The following is a 20,424-nucleotide window of genomic DNA, read 5'->3' on the forward strand; positions in this document are numbered from 1 at the left end:
GATTCTTGAAGGGGCACCTGTGTGTAACTAGATGAACTTGGTATAGCTTTGCCTCAGGGTTCCCAGGGAGAATGAAAGGCTCTTCCCCAGGATGAGCAACCCTCAAATGCTGCCAAAGTCCTTGGTTTGCCTGCGATAGATGTTGATGGCCAGTGATGGCCACTGGAGCTCAGTTTATTTGATTAAGCACATGCGCTGCCTGGTAGCAAACAACAACAACAACAAAACCAATACACATAAAACCTGGGGGAGGAGGAATAGGAAGCCCTGCCAATGCCTGAGTAAACAGCGGACATTTTTATGAGAATAGGCATGTAAAAGTGTTACTCAGAGACAGGACAGGTGCCAGGGATGGGCGATGAATTCACGCAATACCCCATGGGTGTGGACTTACAGGTGAAGGACATCTATGTCTTTGGGTGTTTAACTCTTAGGGAAGAATAGAAAGACTCTGAAGGATGATAGGTACCACACTGATAACACAGAGCAGTTGTATTTCTATACCCTAAACTTGAGCAATGAACAGAGGAATAAATGTCAAGAGGAAAATAACATTGTTTCACCTTGTTTTGCTAGAATTATGGATCCTGCAAGAAGATGAACAGTTCATGGAAGGATGAGGTAGGTATCTTGGATGCTTTCATGCCTGGGTGCCCTTGGAAAGCTAAGGACAGACAGAAACACAACTCAGGACATATCAATAAGAGAAGACTGCTGCCACAGAGGACGGCAGGTGAAACCACTTTTGTAGAAGACGCTCATTTGAAAATGCTCCTGAAAGATATGGTATCAGAACACTATCTTATGTAGAGTGGATAAGACTTTGAGGACCTTGAAAATGCTTATTGAGGAATACATAGCATTTATCTTGCTTTCCTTGAATAAGTAACACGCATATATACATATTCATCCTGTATCAATAGGTAGGAGAGGTAATGCCAGCCCAGAGAGGTGATCAGCCCCTACTCCAGAAGTTCTGGGTTGTTGCATAAGTGAAGAAGTATGCTAGTCTGCTTTCAAACTTCTGTAAACTTCAGCTTAGTAGTAGAAAAGTTAGAAAATCCAAATATTTAGTTACAGTGCCTGGGTAGTCCATTTACTGATTTTCACCAACTCTGTTACCATCACCTTGGTCTAACATTATCACCATCTCCCCCAGAGACCATTGCAGCAATGCTTGTTGTGTGGTTGTCCATGGTTGAAATAGTAACTTTAGAACAACCAGCAGAAGGGAGGGAGGGTGACCCTTAAAAGCTGTTGATTCTTGGGCTTCCCATTAGACCCAATGAACTAAAATATCTAGAGGGTGATCCAAGAAATCTATACTTTTCTTGGCTTTCCAGGTGATTCGCATGAGCCCTAATATTTGCAAAACGTGGTAGCCGTGCACTTTCCTTGTTTCTTTTTAAAATTAACATGAAAAGGGATTATCTTTCTCTCCACTTATACAATCTGGTCAACAGACCCAGATGAGATGCTAATTTCAGGAGAACACTGGCACTTATGACTGCCCAGATGCCTGCACCTAGAACATGGAAGCATTTATGGCACCAGGAGGAAAATAACATTCTCATAAATGCCAGCCTGTGATAAAATACCAATAATGAATCTTTATGTATTTTATGTAAAATTACCTTATCATTCAGAAAAATCAATCAGACTAAAACCAGAATTCTAAACCCCACAATTAACTTGCAGGATTCAAGAGAACTGTAATCTGACAGATGAGGGGACAGACTAGGAGAGATTAGGAAGTTTTAACACAGGTATTGGTTGTCAGATCCAGGACCCAGGTGTTCGGAATAAAGCCCAGAGATCTATTCACTGTATCATCAGTCTCTTTTCCATCTTTCTTTTTCTTCTCCATCTTTCTTATGCCAGAAACACATTCTCACTTCAACTATCCTTTATCCCTGCCCTGATGATGAATGACGTTTTCCTTTCATTCCCAGTTTTTCCTTATTGTTTACAATTTACATTCCAAACCTTGGCTTTCTATGGAGGATTTTGTTAGTCTTTCAAAAGTCACAGGTTTGGAAAACAAACAAGCAAACAAAACACTTGACTGCTTCTCTCAGCACTAGAAATAGTTATAGGTGGTTAAAGCACATTTTTATTCACAAATATCATTTTAAACTGTCTAATTTTGGGCAGAATTATTACTCTGCCAGTTTCTGTTCTGTGTCCTTGTAGCCCACACTGTACCTTCAATCAAATGGCTTGTATCTGACATTAAATCTCCTGTAACACAATATCAAGTACTATATTGCAATCATTAGGACCACAAAAGAAATAACTATTGTCATATTGAAGAAAAATCCCCCAGAGAACAGGCACCTTTAGCATTGGAAATGGGAACTTACATCTCAGTCAAGTACTTTTTTTTCTGTCTCCAGAAGATGGAATTATCTGACACATTAAATATCTTATTTGGATAGCAAAGGACTATGAAAGTTACTTCCTGAAATAAAAATAGAGGAAGATACACCTCAAGTCAAATCACCATTGTGATATTCATTCACCAGAATTCAACTGAAATGACCTTAGTATTTTATTGACCACATCTAAACCTATGGATCTTCAAAAAAATCAATTCCATATTAGACACTAGTTTACACTGCACAAAAATTAAATTAATTTTTTAAAAAATTGGCATAGCTTAAAATGGATGAATTTATTTCTCAAATTTAAATCTCCATTAACTTCTTTCGTTAAATCTGAGCTTGACTGGAGTTGTCATTTTTTCAAAAATATACTCATTTTAGTTCAAAACTTCTTAGTTAACAACTTTTCTCATGGCTTTTAAAACTTAAAGCTCAAATGTTAAATGTAATAAATATCAAAAATACTTAATACCCCTTATATAATATCAAACTTTTTCTTGACAAATTTTCTATGATTTTAATTTTTACTCAAAAATCTTTAAAGGAAACAGATTATGTTTGAAATTATCCTTCTCAATAATTTCACTGAAATACAGTTTATTCCCTAGGTAACAATACCCTAAAGTTTTTCATTACATCATAATGTGTTTACAACTTCTTGTTAGAAAAGGTATCAGACCGTATTATGAAAAAATGTCTGGCACATAAAAGCAGTACAATAAAAGTTAAAAATGTAAGCTAATGAGTCATACTAACTATGCTCCAATCTTATCTTTTCTATCTGCTACCTGAGTGACTCTGGACAGATTCTTAAACTCTCTGTATATCAGTGTCCTTATTTTAATAATATTTGCTTATAAAAGGTTATTGGGATAATTAAATGAGCTAAATCAGGTAAAGTGCTTAGAACAGTGCTAGGCAGAGTGGATTGTACAAATATCACCACTATTGTTATTGTGTAAGTATAGCTATTATTATTATATAGGATAATAATTGCTATATTGTGCTCTATATTACTATTTTAGTAGGGTCTCAGTAACAAATTATGGAATAAATACTTGCAGATAAACATTATTTGTACTGAAATATTTGAAGTTCAAAATTTTTTACATTGAAATAAACAAAGCAGTTTAATTAGGAGGTACTAATACAGATTCATAATTGCTTTTGGTTTTTATCTAAGTCCTCTTTCCAAAGATGGCTAAGGCGTACAGGGGCCTGGCCTAGGCAGAGGAGATCTCTTAGGGTAGGAGCTGAGTAAACTGTGTCTCTTACCAGACTTTGGGTTCAGAACAAGGAGTCAAGGATGGGAAGAGGAGAAAACCAACATCTGTAAGTCAGAGAATAAAGACACCGAAGGAGAATCAGAAGGAAGGAGGAGAGGAGAGAACAACACACCCAGTAATAAGCTGAAATTGTCCCTGGGACTCACCCTGGGCAAATGCTATTGCCCTCAGTAACCCTCATGAGATCTGATTCCTGCATGCAGAAACCATATTCAAAATGCAGGTGACCGGACTTGGCAGTTAATGCATTTCTTGTTTCTATTCCTGATGTTTAGCCTGCACCAAGCATAATCAGTACTTTTATGTTAGGGTTAGACACATACTCAGAATGATATACCCTACCTTTAAAAAAGAATGGCATACGTTTACAACCTCATGACAAAACATAAAAATAAAAAAATGAAAAGCAACTCTCTCAGCAGCACAAAGATAAGACAAACATTTCAATTTCCTTGTCATCAGCATATGTATCAGAGTATAGCACTGTGATGCAATTATTAACAGAAAGTAGAACTAGAAGCTACAGCAGACACTGCATCTAATGATGTTCAGGCCCCTAAAATATTGCTTGGGAAGAAAATAAAGAAACAAAAATAACAGAGCAAATTCCAAATCAACAAGATTGAGTTGTATCTGAAAATAAAGTATCTCTAGGAAGTGATCCTTTTTGTATTTAATTTTTTCTAAAGGGAGCATAGGGAATTCTAACTTGATCTTGCTGGCAACATGCTGCATATTTATCTTGCGCTAGAGAACACAATTTGCATAATGTGGGACCCAGTTCTGCGTGCAGGGACACCCTTCAGGGAACTCAGATTGAAGGCTCAAGAATAAGAAGAGCCAGCACTTTTGAGCTCACCATGAAGGGAATCCGCAGCTCAAACTTCATTTCCCTGTGTTAGGATTTCCCAAATTGACTGAAGAAAATAGATTACATTTTCTGGGAGGCCCCCTGGAGAATGTTTCTGTTTAAGATACACACACACACACACATACACACACACACACACACACACATGAAATGTGTGTGTATGTTTACCTATAGTTTTGTTGGTGGTGATATTTAACAATGACAGAGTTTTAAAGAATTTACATGAGAATGACACGTAAGAGCATATTTTAATGCATTTAAGACTTCATCGATTTTTGCTCAAGGGATAACAGAAAAAAGCACCTTTAACTAGAGTCTTTACTGCTTAAACCTGTGGCAGAAATGAATTCTAACTACATCATATGCATGAATACAGCATATCTGAGTGCAAATTAGTTGTAAATAGAAAATATTTCAGAAGAGGCCATATGGCTAGAAAAGTGCTCAGCTTCCAATAAATATTACCACAAAACACAGAGGCTTGCAAGGGATATGCATTTCAATATTATAAGTAGTTAGTTTTTCAAGAAAATATCCACACTTTGAATTCTCATTTTAAAAACACTCTTTTTCTCTTTTTTTTTAGAGTGCATATTGTTTCTTTTAAAAAAATGTACAAGAAACTCTAACTAGAAATACAAAAGATTAGATTCACGTGTAAACTAGGTTGCTTTTTAAACTATGGCAAAATCACTGTATAAGACATAGTATTACACTTCCTTTAGAAAAACTCATATTACTAAACATTGATGAATGATAAATAAGCAGCTTCTAAGCATTCTCGCAAAGATCGAATACTAAGGCAAAAACTGGCACAAACAATAGACACAGAACATTCTTTTTGTTGTTGCTGCCATTGTTATTTTACATGCATTGAACGAATGGCCAAGATCTTTGGCGTCTTACTTACTGATGGGTAGAGGTAACCTTCTCCGTTCATGGCTATATACAACCCTGTTTTCACTCCCTGGATGGCAACAACACGCAGTCCCACTGGAATGAGGTTGAAGAGCGCTGTGAAGATAAACATGGTCTATCATGAATGGGCAGGAAGAAGCAGGGCACAGTGTAATCTTTTCTTTCTGATTCATTTTATTTAAGAAACATCATCTTTGCCGATACTTTCCAAGAAATTCCAATTAAATAATTTATATTTCGCTTTATAAGTAAGAAGTTTCTGCTATGGGTAAAATGAGTACTTCTGCTTCAATCTTTAAATGTTAGCAGTCTTGCTGACAGCATTCTGAAGAACTGATGCGATAATAAACAGAATCAAGCCTGTAATCACGCCTCTAGAAACATTGTCTCTGACACCATTAGATACCAAAAGAAATCAACTGTGAAGTCTCTCAAAGAGCAGAATTTTAAAAGTCCAAGTTGAGTGTTTATTTTAACCCTCTACACAGAAAGTGTGATTTGTCACCGCAATGAGATCAGGCCAGAAGTTAAACAGGTGATGCCAAAACTAAATGACTGTGGTAGAACCAACATGATATGCCAGCAAAGCCAGGAAAAGATGTGCACCTGACAATGAGCTAAATTTAGAAAGAACTAATCAAAACTGAATGGCATGCAAATGTCAGAGAGACTACTCATTTGTGTTTCCATGTTTTGTTTCTCCTCCGTTGATAAATCGTTAAAAGCATTTTATCTATTTTTGCATGGTGCAGATAACAATGTTAAAACATTAAAAAACTTAATATCCCTTTAATGCATTTCCATGGCAGTGTTACATGTTGAATGTTTAGTAGGTCTTCTAGCATCATTCTTAGAGATAACTGCTTGATGATTTTGGAGATTTTATTATAGATAAATTTGTAAGAGAACTATTAATTATTTACAGTGAGGTTATCTGCTGCTACTCAAGTCCTTCTTAACTAAGTCTAATTCTAAGCAGGACAGAACAGGAAATGAAAATACTAAAATAGTGACGCAAATGGGTAAGTACAATATCCAAACTCAGGCTCTCTATTGCACAAAAGCAAATCATTTGAAAAATGTGAACAATTTGGACTTCATTCCAAGGGTCTAAGTAGTACATAATTAAAAACAAACTTTACAAATTGTGTTCTATTTAATTCTCAGGGACATGTTTCCTCTTAAGAGGTTGAAGAAAATTACACCCTCTCCTTTGCTTATTACATGCTACAGTTCTCAAGATCCCAAGAGGTCTGTGCTACATAAATATAAAAGGAAAACCTCAGGCCAGGGCCATGAATATTATCCCTGGAAAAATACTCAGGGGCATCTATGGTTAGTTGGATATTAGTCTCACTATGTAAACTAATATCAGATTTTCTGCTGTAGGATTTTAGGGGATTATGTTATTCTTATGAAAGAATTAGTTTTTTCCTCATTTCCATTATTTAATATTAAATATAGATGTGGAGTTGTTGAGTACTGGGAGCTACCTGTGCTAGTTGGCAACTCTCAGTATTCTTTCTTGGTGGAAGACGGCTATATTCACTCCTGTTTAGAAAACCTGAACTGTACCATCTCCCTTACATTTTGAAAGAATGGACACCATAGAATAATTCCTGATTTATGTACAAAATTTTGGAGGGAAACCATAACCATATGCCTGTCCGCACGAGCTACACTAACCTAATTAATTCGAACATAATTATTCTAACTTTCCTCTTCTAACTTTCACACGCTCCGAATGATATTTGTAGGTGCCACGTATTTGATATAGAAAAGAAACAGATCATGAATTCACCAAAATGATGTGGTTATGGGAACCAGAAGAATTATACAAGATAGTTTAAAATGATCATACTGAAAAAAATACTAGTGTTTTTCCCTTGGGTTTTGGTTGGGATCTGAATTATAAAACACAAGGTATTGGCTGGGTGCGGTGGCTCACGCCTATAATCCCAGCACTTTGGAAGGCCAAGGCAGGTGGATCACCTGAGGTCAGGAGTTTGGGACCAGCCTGAACCAACATGGTGAAACCCTGTCTCTACTAAAAATACAAAATTAGCCGGACGTGGTGGCACATGGCTGTAATCCCAGCTACTCGGGAGGCTGAGGCAGGAGAATCACTTGAACCTGGGAGGTGGAGGCTGTGGTGAGCCAAAATCGTGCCATTGCACTTTAGCCTGGGCAATGAGCAAAATTCCGTCTCAAAAATAAATAAATAAATAAATAAAAATAAAATACAAGGTATTATAATTTGCAGAATGATAGTGGAAAGTGAATGCTTATATGCACTAAAATGTGGAGAACCATTCAGAGCTGATCATGATGGAACTGGTGCTAATTAAAACCACAGATACTCACATTAATTGAGATACAATTTTATTTCTCCACTCTCTGTTTCTTATGTAATTATAAGGCAATGTCACAAAGCCTAGGGGAGTAAGAATAATGAAGATGTTTCCGTGACTGTTCATTCGTGGAACACTCCGGTTCTTCATATAACAGTGATTTTTAACTCTGGCCGCACATTAAAACTAGCTGTGTTCATAACATAGGGTGGCCAGGTTCAACCCTATACCTACTAAATCACAATCTCTGGAAATGGGTTTAGGACAGAAGGAATTTTTTTGAAAAGCTCCTCAAATGACCCCAATACACAACTAAGGTGAGAACTGACATCCTAAAAGCCTGTGGGGTGGCGTCCACTGAGTGATTGAAGTATTTTATACATCAAGTTACCAGGTTGAGAGGTTGAGAATTTCTAAGGTGAGAGGGACTTTTGAGGTTTTAACATTCCCATAGCTAATAGCGTATTGATATCTGTAGAGTCCTGTTCTGCTTGTAGCAGCTATTGTCTGTCAATAGGAACAATGAAGTTTAAGAGCACAGAAAAAATCCATGGCATCCCCAAAAGGAAACCGGGGGAAAAGAAAAATCACCCACTAATAAGATACAATAGTTCATGGGGATGCTGACGTTTAGAAGAATTTTAAAGAAATAAACCTCTGAAATTGAGAGTGGTAACGAGGTTACCTAGGTGCTCACTTCCTTTTGTGAAAGATCTTTCCATTATTATGGTAGTCAGTAACAAGGAGTCGATTTGCTATAGTATTTTCTCCACCAGAACCATTTACCCATCATCCATGATTTTTGTGCTACTTTTCCTTCCCAGAGATCTATAGATCTTGGACTGGAAACCCTTGAAGAACAGAGGCACCAAGGTTCATCTACCAGTGGGCCTTTTTTCCCTCCCTCTTAATTCATCTGAATTTTTTTTTTTTTTTTTTTGAGATGGAGTCTCGCTCTGTCGCCCAGGCTGGAGTGCAGTGGCCGGATCTCAGCTCACTGCAAGCTCCGCCTTCCGGATTCCCGCCATTCTCCTGCCTCAGCCTCCCGAGTAGCTGGGACTACAGGTGCCCGCCACCTCGCCTGGCTAGCTTTTTGTATTTTTTAATTAGAGACGGGGTTTCACCGTGTTAGCCAGGATGGTCTCGATCTTCTGACCTCGTGATCCGCCCGTCTCGGCCTCCCAAAGTGCTGGGATTACAGGCTTGAGCCACCGCGCCCGGCCTCATCTGAAATTTTTAACGCAGGCCGTTTAGCAGGATGGTTCTCTTTTTTTCATTCTAAATAATTTCATATTTAGTGTGGGAAATGTACTGAACTCAAATCATGAAGATATGAAAGTTCAAGCCTTCAAATTTGTTATTTAGTGACTTTTAGAGTGCTATCTGGGTGAGTTTTAGGGTTTTTTAAAAATTATTTTTCCCAGTTATGGATAACTAGGAAACCCATGGTTTGTATTCAGGGAGTTATAACAAATGGAAACATTTTTATGAATGATTATAGCATTATTACATCACCTCCCTCCTCACAACCAAAGAGCTGTACTCTAAGTAGGACCTGACAGCCTTTCTAAAGCACATCCCTATTTTTAAAGAATTTTTCAGTGCTTACATTTTTCATAAGATTCATGAGACTACTGAAATGAACCAGAGAAAAGAAAATGTCTTTAAATTCATCCTAAGAAACACCATTTTGCAATTTACATAGGTCAGAGGACATAAAAATGAAGTTAATTAGTAATTTCCATTACTTTTATGAATCTGCTAAGATTCTGCCAATTGTATTAAATTTTATAGTCATATAATTTGTAGAACATTTTTGAGGAGGGAACATTGATTTTACCCACTGTTTTTCTTTATTTCTTTGCAAATGTTGAAATAGTAACAAAACTAAACTAACCGGCTTACAGTGCGCTTGAAATGCAATCTAATGTCTCAGAAAAGCTGTGAACCAGAACTTTGCACAGGAATTTGAGCCCCTTGAGTGGGAGCATGATTTTCTTCTGATTTGTTTTTACAAAGGAGATCCTGTCTCATCCTCCTTCTCAGGACTGTGTCTCACTAGCATTTAGAGTGTCAGAAGAAATTTCAAGATTCGTTCTGAGTTTTTGCTCCTTCTACTGCAGATACAGAAGGAAAAAATCCCCATACATTTACAGAACAGAAGGTGGAGTGTTTTTTAGTATCTCAGCTTTCCAGTTTAGTCTTTAAAATTGTTCAGATAACCAGACCTGTATGTGTGCACATAATAAATCTGCACTTCCATATTTAGAAAGTGCTTATTCAATTCGGAAGCAGTTTGGCTTTTAAAAGGCAATGTCTAATAGACACTTCTCAAAATGATATTGATTCCTATCATTAGAGGTAACCAATTTGGTTGGCACTACAAAAATTACGCAGAGAAAAAAAGCTAGAGAAAAAACACATAAAACCTTTCAGTGAAATTATTTTCAAGTAGTCCAATAAAGCACTATGTTTAGGAAGCTATGGTGTATGTCCTGTTTCGAAAACTTTTGTCATAAAATGAATGGCATCAGTCTTAAGTCTGAGGAATCTTTCAGTGTCACAGCTCATCTAGTGAGCAGAGTTACAGGAATCCAGTTACCACGTTCTAATCCTCCCAGGCCAAACAAAATTTGAGAACACTGAAGACATCAGAAATGATGAATCCCTAAACTTTGTGACCTACACAACAGTAACACGTAAGAGAAAGGAAAGGGTTGTTGTCAGCAAATGGTTTTTGTCAGCAAAAGGAGTTAAAGGGGAAAGAAACTGAGCAGAGATACATATATTAGCCTGAACCATAAGAAACTGACATCTTTTGCTGGTCAAAGATCGTCAAGTACCAATTATCTTTGAAAGTCCAAACTAATAACAAAACCTGCACAAATAATGTTTGGCATAAAACGCCTCACCTTTCCTTTGTAGCTGAATTGTTTTACCTTCTTTTCTCCTATATCAAAAAGGAGATAAAGTAAAAGTAAACCAATAAACATAAAAGGGAAAAATTTAAAAATAAAAAGGGTGATATGAGACACAAAGAGAGTAAAGAGGTTAGGAATTGATGAGGACAATGTAGATAAACACAAAAATTAAAAAGGAATTGAAGAAAAAATAAAAAGTGAAGCAATGTACAAAATATAAAAAGTGAACACAATGGCTGGAAAAATAATGATATTTCACATGGCAAAACCACATGTAAAAATAATCTACTTTGCATCACTAACTACTGTCAGAATCAGTGTTACTGGCAATTTGATCACCAGAATTTCAAAAAGGAAGAGCTAAATTTTAAATTGAGCTGATAAAAATCTATAGAATATAAAATAAAAATAAAAAAGGAAGTGCCTTCTGATTTGATTGTGTGTATTATTCAAATCCTCACTTCTTTTCATGGAATGATGTTTATATGTGAAGAATAAGAGATACGTTAATGAAAAAATTCATATCTACTTTTGATCCACCAGTAATGTTTCTTATGATTAAATATTTCTAATAAAAACAGTTTTGCTTTTCACTAACTCCCCCAAACCGTAAAAAGTATGCTTATTTTGGAACTAATATGCTAAATTAAAAATGAATCAAATGCCAATATAAACAGAAAATGGGAGCGCAAAACACAGACAGCTGAGCAAGGAGAGGCACCAGACGGAGAAATGTTATACGTAAAGAAATAGGAAAAAGAACACAGACATTAATACAATGGAAGATGTGTAGCTTTTTAATTAAAAATTATCACAGATGCAATTCTGTAAAGTAGTTAAACACTTTGCACAATGCATTTCAAAGTACACAACCTTCATGTTTTTTCTATAAGATTTTTTTTGTTAAATGCAAATAATTTTAAATTATATTTCTACTATGTGAAACAAAACAAAACAAAATAAAACTATTCCTTGTAGATTTTGAGTTTCCACAGGCATCATTAAGAACGTCAGAGCCTGATAAAATAATACATGCAATGAAAACATGTAATTAATTTTTACCTAAATACACTAGTGTGCTTACTTAACTTTTATAATAATAAGATTAAAAGTAATAATACTTTTCTGGGTATGACAACTGTTTGCATAAAAAACAAAAATAGTAACATAATCATCTTTAAACCACAGTTTTCTTTGGTTGCTCCATTAATATTTTCATCCACATAGTTTAAATAAAATTGTAAATGGCATTCTAGCGTGTCACATTTGTAAAGATGAACCAACATGACCAAAAATTTGCAAATGAATCTTAAAAAGTCACTTAAGTAGCAGTGTATCTTCTACCAACTGTGTAACTGGTGGCCTGAGGTTGTCACTTACTAGAATTAGTGCTGTCATCCTTGGTTCCATCGAGAGCTCCATCGGGGTGCATTTGCAAGTAGTAGCCTTGCCTGCAATATAACCTGGTCACTATACCCTTGAGCTGGGGATCTGAAAGGCAAACATAGTTATCATAAGCCTCACAATGTGTTACCAAGTTTCCTTTTACTTTTCTGTTTCTCTTTCTTTTTTCAGAAGAGGACATTTTATACAAGCAGCACATTTTATTTTGTCTCTCAGATTCTTCTGTGTTTTATCAAACCTGCAGTATTCTATTTATAGAAGGTAAAGGAAATGCAGTAGTAAGCCACAGAAACAGGCATTTTATAAAACTAGTATATGCATATTTAAATTATTAATTAAAACTATTAAACTAATTAAGCTGTCAGTTTAATTATTATTTTAAATGATTTAGTTTAAATATCACTCATGATGGCAGTATAAGAGTTTTGCAAACTGGTGACTCTCAGAAATTTTATTAAAAGGTTTTTTAATGGAGTTCTCCTTTTACTTAAGTTGACAAGTATTCCCGAAATTAAAAACAAACAAAACAAAAAATACCTGTATTTTAAAAACATTCATTCTAATGTTTGATACATATTCTTAGGAAAAGCCCCAATTCAGAGAACACCCCTGAATGTTCAAAGGGTCATTGTTATTTCCACGGAAGTATCTGTGCTGCTTAGACATTATCCACAGGAAAATGGAAAACTCCACTTTTGAGCTCGGGGGAAACACAACAAACCCATGCATATGAGGTCAGCTCTGAGGCAGTCAAACAGAGAAATTAGACAAGTTAAACAGATAAACTCATTAACTTGTGTAACTAAAAAGGACAGTCAAATTGTACAATATGAAATCTGATTCTTTGTCAACGGACATTGAGATAGAGGGCAGTGGAAGTTTATTTAAACAAAAAGGGAAATCATGCGGTAACAGATCCTCGTTTGATGATTCATTGAAAAGACATCCACTCTAGTAATCCAGTGCTTCACAAAGAGTCAGTTGTACCTTTGAAAACAAATATTTGCGTGTGGTTTTGCAAAAGCCGTCCCCATCTCAGGGATAGATTGGATGTGGGACATCATAATCTTCACCATGGCAACTGGCATCTCTCTGCAACAGCTGAATAGGCCATGCTAATGCAATCCGGCTGTCAAAACAGTCGGCCATTACTGAGTAATGAAACCTAGCACCTTGTAGTCGATAGAAAAATTGTGGTCTTATAAACAGGTGAAGACAAAAAAAATTTTTTTGAGAGCTATCCTTAAGTTCTTTATTAGTCCTGAAGAAATTACAAAGAATTTCAATATCTATTTCTATGCACATCATTTAAAACTGATCATTTGAGACATGACTCCACTGCACATAGACTTGCTTCATAGATGGTGTAAGATTGGAAAAATCCTTTTGGAAAAGAATGCATGAACAGCAGAGCATCACAACGTCAGTGTGACTAGCCATATTAGAATATGAAAGCTTTTAAAAGAGTACGATTTAAAAAATAAATTTCTAAGTGATTATTGGATTGTGTTACATATATTCCTTATCCTGTAGCATATAACTTCCCAAATCACATAATGCTAAGATATGTACTAGTGGAAAAAAAATACTATTGTGCGACTGGGCTAAGTACTAAAGACTTCTTTCTTAGTTTTGCTGTATTTTATTTATGCTCTTCACTGAAAATACGTAGCATGGAAAAGAAGAGAACAAAAGCAAAAAGAGTAAAAACCGTGAAAAAGAAATTTTTATTATTCTCTTGTCAAGAAAAAATACTGAGAATATTAGTGATTGATGATTTTTCTGTAAAACCTTTATGTTCTGACATCACTTGTTCCTAAGCAATCTTCTATTTGAGCTACTATGTCTTCTGGAGTTGAATTAACTAGATCAGGTGAGGCAGTGAGAAGCCACCTACCCACCCACTCACATGCACCCTCACGCGTACACAAAGAGACCCCTTTGGGATTATGCCTCATTTTGGATGAGGGAGCACACATAAAATGTAAAATTATGTTTTTCTCCTTTAACTCCAAGAAAATACAACCAAATTGATTTTGATTCATCTGGTTGCATACCGTTTGATGTTTTTCCATTTTAGAAACCATAACGCCATTGATTTTATTCTTCTCAGGTGCCAGGCATTGTTAGAAGCACATTCTGTTTTTAAATCTTGGATCCTCACCGTTACCTTACTTAATAGAAGCCCACTTAGAGGATGAAGAAATCGAGACACAGAGCAATTGATAGTAATAATATGACAAAAGGCACATAACCAGTAAGTCAACAGCTGGAATCTGATCACTCGGCTCTCTCTGGACACTGCCCACTTAACTGCTACCTGATGCAGCCTCTACAAGTGGAATAATTGAACTAAAATGTCTTCAACACTAAAGATAAAATGCAAATCAATCTGTTTCAAAACCCAAAACCAACTTGTATTTTGAAGATTAACCACCACTGTGTCTAAACCCAAATCCTGCTAGCCAGAGCTGAATTTGTGATTACAAAGCAGCAACACAAAGGTTAGAAAGGATCAAAGATCTTGAAAAACCTCTTCTCGGATCCATCCCACTTTTCCATTGGCCACATTTCCAATACATCTCTGCCCCATTAAAACCTTACCAAAATTGCTAGTTCAGTACCATACGTTTAAAACAAATGAGTTGCTCGACTCCTTCTGATGCATCTTCACAGTGTCTCTCACTCTTTTTCTTTTTTTCTATTTTTACTGCCAGCCCCTCATTACCTCTCTTAGGTGGTCTTCCCACCTGCAGTTTTCCTGTTCAAATCCCTCAGATCTGGAAATATGCAGTGACTCTTCACTGTCCACTGAGTTACATATGCACCTTACTGCAGTCAGGCCCTATCTTATCTGATGGCTCTGCTCACTATAGTCCTTACCCATCCCCTGCAAGTAGCTTCACCTGATTCACTGTGGCTTACCTACAAATATTCCATAATTTCTCACATCTATCCTGTTCCCTTAAGCTTATCTATCTCAAATGTGGCCACCTGCATTAGAATGCCCCTTTGCACATCTGTATAGGCATGCACCCACAGGCACACACGTTTGCATAGCTGCCTCCTTTTCCTCCTCCCCACTCTGGTTCTATCAACACGTCCATTTCCTCAAGAGCACTTTCTTGAAACCTCAGATGAGGTCAAATTCTTCCTTTCGACAATTTTATGGTAATTTTATGTTATCATAGGTGAATATGTAGCAATTTATGTGTTCTGGGTTAAGTAGATTTATAAGTTATATTATCTAGTTTAACTAAAGTTAGAATAGTTTAGGTGGGGAAATCCCATAGAGATAATAAGGATTAGACATGATACTAATAAAATAAGCAAAAATAAACACCAAACAAATAACAAAGATGAGACTTTTCTCTTACATGGATTTTGTGGTTAAAAACAAGTACACAAACTAGTAACAAAACAAATGATGATCTATTGAAATCTGACATGAAATTAGCCAAAGGAGTTTGAAAATGTAAAGACAATCTGAAATATAGTTACCATGATAAAAAATGAAACCTTATCCTAAATGCATATAATAGCTTCAGATATAAAAGTGTGAAAATATTACGTGTGAGACAAACATGTATTAATATACATGCTCATTTTTTAATAAACTTACAGAACAAGAAGGTTTGCATGATATTTTTCTAGTAAATGTTAAATATAAGGCCTACAAGAACAAGTATTTTTGTTTTAAATACTGATGTATTCCAAACTCTTACAATACAGGTTCCCAATGAATAACAGAAAAATAAATAAATATGTAAAGTCCTACACCTATATTTTAGCTAGCCATGCAAAAATGCAAAATGCTTAACTCATAAAATTATTAGAGCTCTTTATTCTCTAAAACATTTGTGTTCAGAATACCTACTCGGCTTAAGAAAATACAAAAACTGAGAATCTCTTTTTGCCTGTCTTAATTCCCCTTTTCCTCCAGTTTTGTCTTTTATTTTCTATTTAGTGTGCCTGATAATCTTACTAAAAATGTTTTGAGGATACCCCTTGCACAAAACTCTGTGCTAACTATGATCTGTGATATTAATTAAAATAGAAATGATGAAAACTAATGTGCATACATATCAAGAAAAAAGATATTTCATAATATATTACCCTCAACACTCCGAACTGAAAGAAATGCAAATCAGTCCAACTGCCTTCAGATTCAGGGGAAAAATACCCAACATTTTAAATTAAAACACTCATTCTCTTAGAAGTGGGTTCAATTAAATCAAACACCATCATAAATGGTTTTCATGCAATGGGAAGACTGGCAAAAGAAGAATCAGGATAATCAATCAAATGGTGTATATATTTTAAACTATGATTTAAATGGAAAAATGTACACTATGACATATGCTTTTCCATAGCAAACACACTAATGTACATACATCATATGAACCATGTTTATATACGCACAAATCTCAGTACTAATTGGTTATCAGTGTAGGTTCTTAAACGTAGGTTCTCTTCTATTAGCTATGGAAAATCACACATTTTTATAGGGTAAAAACAACCTCTGTAATATACATTTTTGCAGAAAAAAAATGTGGCAGATCTAATTAGATTTTGGCACTCCCAGGAGCCCAAAATAGTATTTGAATAATTTGCTAAAAGATATACATTATCATATAATCCAACCACAAAAATAAACCATGTCCAGGAACTTATCCAAAGGACTGAGAAAATAAAGGTGGGATAGGGACACTAAAGAAAATGACAGATAAAAGTAAAGGCATGGGAAAATGTGCTATCTCTGTTTATCTCTTAAGATTACATTCAATTTCCTTCATGGATTGACCCAATGCTACCTCCAGAACCCTTATCCCTTAGGAACCTGGTTCCAGTTACTTCAGAGTGATTACCCAACTCACGGTCTCATTCCAATGTACTATTCTGTGTGTTAAATTTTAACACTGCTCCCACAGGCTAGAAGAGCTCTCCACCACTTCTCTGCCTATCAGAATCCTATGTCTGCAGGCACTAGAGATAGTATCTTGCATTAAAAACAAACAGGCCAGGCACTGTGGCTCACACCTGTAATCCCAGCACTTTGGGAGGCTGAGGTGGACAGATCACCTGAGTTCAGGAGTTCGAGACCAGCCTGATCAACATGGAGAAACCCCGTCTCTACTAAAAATACAAAATTAGCTGGGCGTGGTGGCATGCACCTGTAATCCCAGCTACTCTGGAGGCTGAGACGTGAGAATTGCTTGAACCCGGGTGGCAGAGATTGTGGTGAGCTGAGTGTGCCATTACACTCCAGCCTGGGCAACAAGAGCAAAACTCCGTCTCAAAAACAAACTAATAAAAATACCAAATAAACAAACAAAGAAAACTCCAAACAGCTCTTGCCCTCAAAGAGTTTGCTGTTTATTGAGGAGAGGAAAGAAACTATAATATGGCTTTATATCAATTAGCCATGTGTTAAATTAGTGGGTTTGCATGTCTTTCTGCTCTGCAAATAAATGATAAATCCCTTGATAATTTGCATATCACTCAAAATAACCTATCACTGTGCTTGCCACAGAACAGGTGCTCAACTAGTATTTATTGAACCGAATTCACTTTCTGTTTTGTTTTTTAACGTATCTATATATAAGTCCTAAATGGCTTTTGAGGTAAAATGCACTTTTTGTATTGTATTTAAGAGTTGGAGAAAAGCATGCTTGAGCTAAAGATAAATGTGGGCTTTGAAACGGAAACACCAATAATTTTAAGCTTTTCGCCCCAAAACTATTGTAGCTAAAGCATTTCCTCTAGGTAAGGTATACTAAGAGAATGACTGTGCGCAAAGACTTTTCTGGGGAAAATGTTTGAAGAGATTGTTAAAAGGAAGGGAGATTGTAAGAATCCTGCTTAATACTTGACTCTTATCTCCAAGGAGCAGATCTAACAGGAGTATCTCAGGATTCCTAGCCCAGGGTTGAACTCTCACTAGCTTTTTGAATATCCAGTGTATATAAACTACAGAAGGAAGGAAATCTTTAGAACTCGGGGAAGCACTCTTCCCAACACTATTTTCCAATGAAATTTTCTCATTGCAAAGTTCCAACATATTAGAAACACACTGGAGCTCTCATGACCCACATAATCCAGAAACGGACAATAAAATGGCCAAAATATCAGATCTATTGTTCCACCTTATTTATTCATCACTTACAAAGATGAATAATTGTATGATAAAACATCATGTGCTTTGGCCTACTAATTCATTAAGTTGTCTTTACATATTTTCAAAATTAAATCCTAAATATCAATTATGTAATTGCAAAACACAACAATGAGCAAAATTCTTGTGCCTGTTTCAGTAAGAAAAGCATGTATCTTTTGGTGACAATGTTTGGGATCCAAGTCAATCCATCATTACAATCCCATCTAGAAAAAGCTTTCCCGATTCTATACTGTGCCAGGGATTCCTGATTTGTGAATGATTTCATTTGCTCATTCCCAGAACACAAGCACGCAGGCAAAGAAGCTGTGCGCTCTCTCTAGGGTGCTCGTGTGTTGCTCAAGCGCCATCTATTCATCACCATCAATGTCATCATCTGTGGCATTGACAGAGGTGGGTGTGTTACTCATCTTCAGGCTCCTTGTTGATATGTCAATGACGCCAAACACTAAAAGACACACTTATGGTACTTTCAGGAACTTTATTTGTCCTGCTATTAACATAAACATTAGAAAGGACTACTCTGCCAGCTGAGAGAGTAAATATTTCCCAGATTATGAAGCAAAGAGCATTTTGTGTAAGTTCTTACTTGCTATTGTCATCTAAAGAGGGAAATGTGAGATACTTCAGTTTAATTGTTATCTAAATACAATTCCTTTTTAACTGTAGATACAGTATTATGTTAAATTTAATACACAGATTTAACATATTCAGCTAAATCACTACGAAGAATGATTCACTTCTCCTTTCGGAAACTAGAAATGGGATTCCCTGAATTTAAAGAATCTGAAGAAAAACTGCTATTTGATTCATTCACAGAATTTTCCACAGTCAGTTAAACCTATAGCAGACCATATTAATTTGTTCTTCAGCTGTCATTACATTGTCTGAAATATAGAATTAGCATGATGAAAAGTAGATGTTAAAGAACCAAAGACATCTGTTGAAATTAAAGTGCATTTTTACCAAATAAAATTCAGAATCAAAAGCCTTTCAGCAAAAGTTATATTGCATCAGGATATTGCATTAACCATGAAAACAAGAACTACACCAGATGTGCCGTTTTATCAATTTCTTCCGATAACCAGTAGAGCAGTAAACTGGGAACTTTGTCTGAAAAAACATATTTTCTGTTTTTTTTTTTTTTTTCACACATTTGCTTTAGAGCCAGGAAGCATTTCTTTAAATGTTTTATGTTTAAAAAATAAGCAGTGGGTGAATTTAGAAAATAACTGCACATGACAAGGACCGATCTATTCATCACCCAGAACTGAGGCTCATGCATTTAAGAAGTAACATTTTGAAGCAAGTATATCACTCATCTTGTCTGTTCATATCTAGAACTACTTAGAGACCTCCACCTAATGGATAGTTGGAAATGATAGTGATAAACACTTTAAAGCTACTTCCATTTAAGGAAAGGTACAAACATCTGAGTTCCGTTCCCTTCTGAGTCTGTTTTCCAGGCATTTGTCTTCTAGCTGCTTCTGGGAGGAGACGGGAGTGATAAAAGTTTTTTTTTTTTTTTTAATTAATAGTCCTCCCTACAGAATCTCCGGAGCAGCAAGGGAAGGAGAAGAAAAGAGGCGGCATTCAGAGATATGATACCTGTGAATCCAAGTAGACATCTACACTTTTAACCAGACAGGAAAAACATTTCAACCAGATGTTACGAACAGAAAGAAAGAAAAAAATACTCCTGGAAATCAGTGTGAACATTTCATGAAGGATACTGTAGCATTTGCTCTTGAATTCAGTTGCAACCAGTTATATGCATCTCTAAAACCCAAAGTTTCTGCATATTTTATCACCAGGAAGTGATGCCTCTTCACCATTTTTATTTATTAAGGCTTAAAATTTTAGAAAGGCAGTTCATAACATCACCCTTAATGAATCTTAATGACACATATGTCTCTAGAATTCTACAACACAGCCACAGAAATACATCATTTTACACTGGAAAACAGGAGAAGAAATCCTGTCTATGTTTTGTTTAAGCATGTTTTCAAATGCCAAGATATTTAACTTGCTCCTTTAGGAGACATTTATTGTAAATCTACTTTGTCCCAAGCATTTTGCTAGGAGTTGAGAGGAATTTACAGCCAAAGCAGGTT

At 35.9% G+C, this 20,424-nt stretch overlaps 1 protein-coding gene across 3 annotated transcripts in view; it reads right to left on the reverse strand.

Annotated features, from left to right (window-relative positions):
- FGF14 (fibroblast growth factor 14) overlaps positions 1 to 20,424 on the reverse strand; it is a 703,287-nt gene that overhangs the window by 149,370 nt on the left and 533,493 nt on the right. For 2 of the 3 annotated variants that reach the window (XM_011933848.1, XM_011933851.1), the window contains exons 2-3: positions 12,112 to 12,222; positions 5,452 to 5,555 (exon numbers count right to left, since the gene is read on the reverse strand). In XM_011933848.1, the coding sequence (XP_011789238.1) occupies positions 5,452 to 5,555; positions 12,112 to 12,222 (215 nt within the window). Of the gene's footprint in view, positions 1 to 5,451; positions 5,556 to 12,111; positions 12,223 to 14,419; positions 14,437 to 20,424 lie in introns of all 3 variants that reach the window. The other variant, XM_011933850.1, reaches the window with a different exon arrangement.

Source organism: Colobus angolensis, unplaced genomic scaffold (assembly GCF_000951035.1).
Source record: "Colobus angolensis palliatus isolate OR3802 unplaced genomic scaffold, Cang.pa_1.0 Scaffold13, whole genome shotgun sequence".
Lineage (NCBI taxonomy): Eukaryota > Metazoa > Chordata > Mammalia > Primates > Cercopithecidae > Colobus > Colobus angolensis.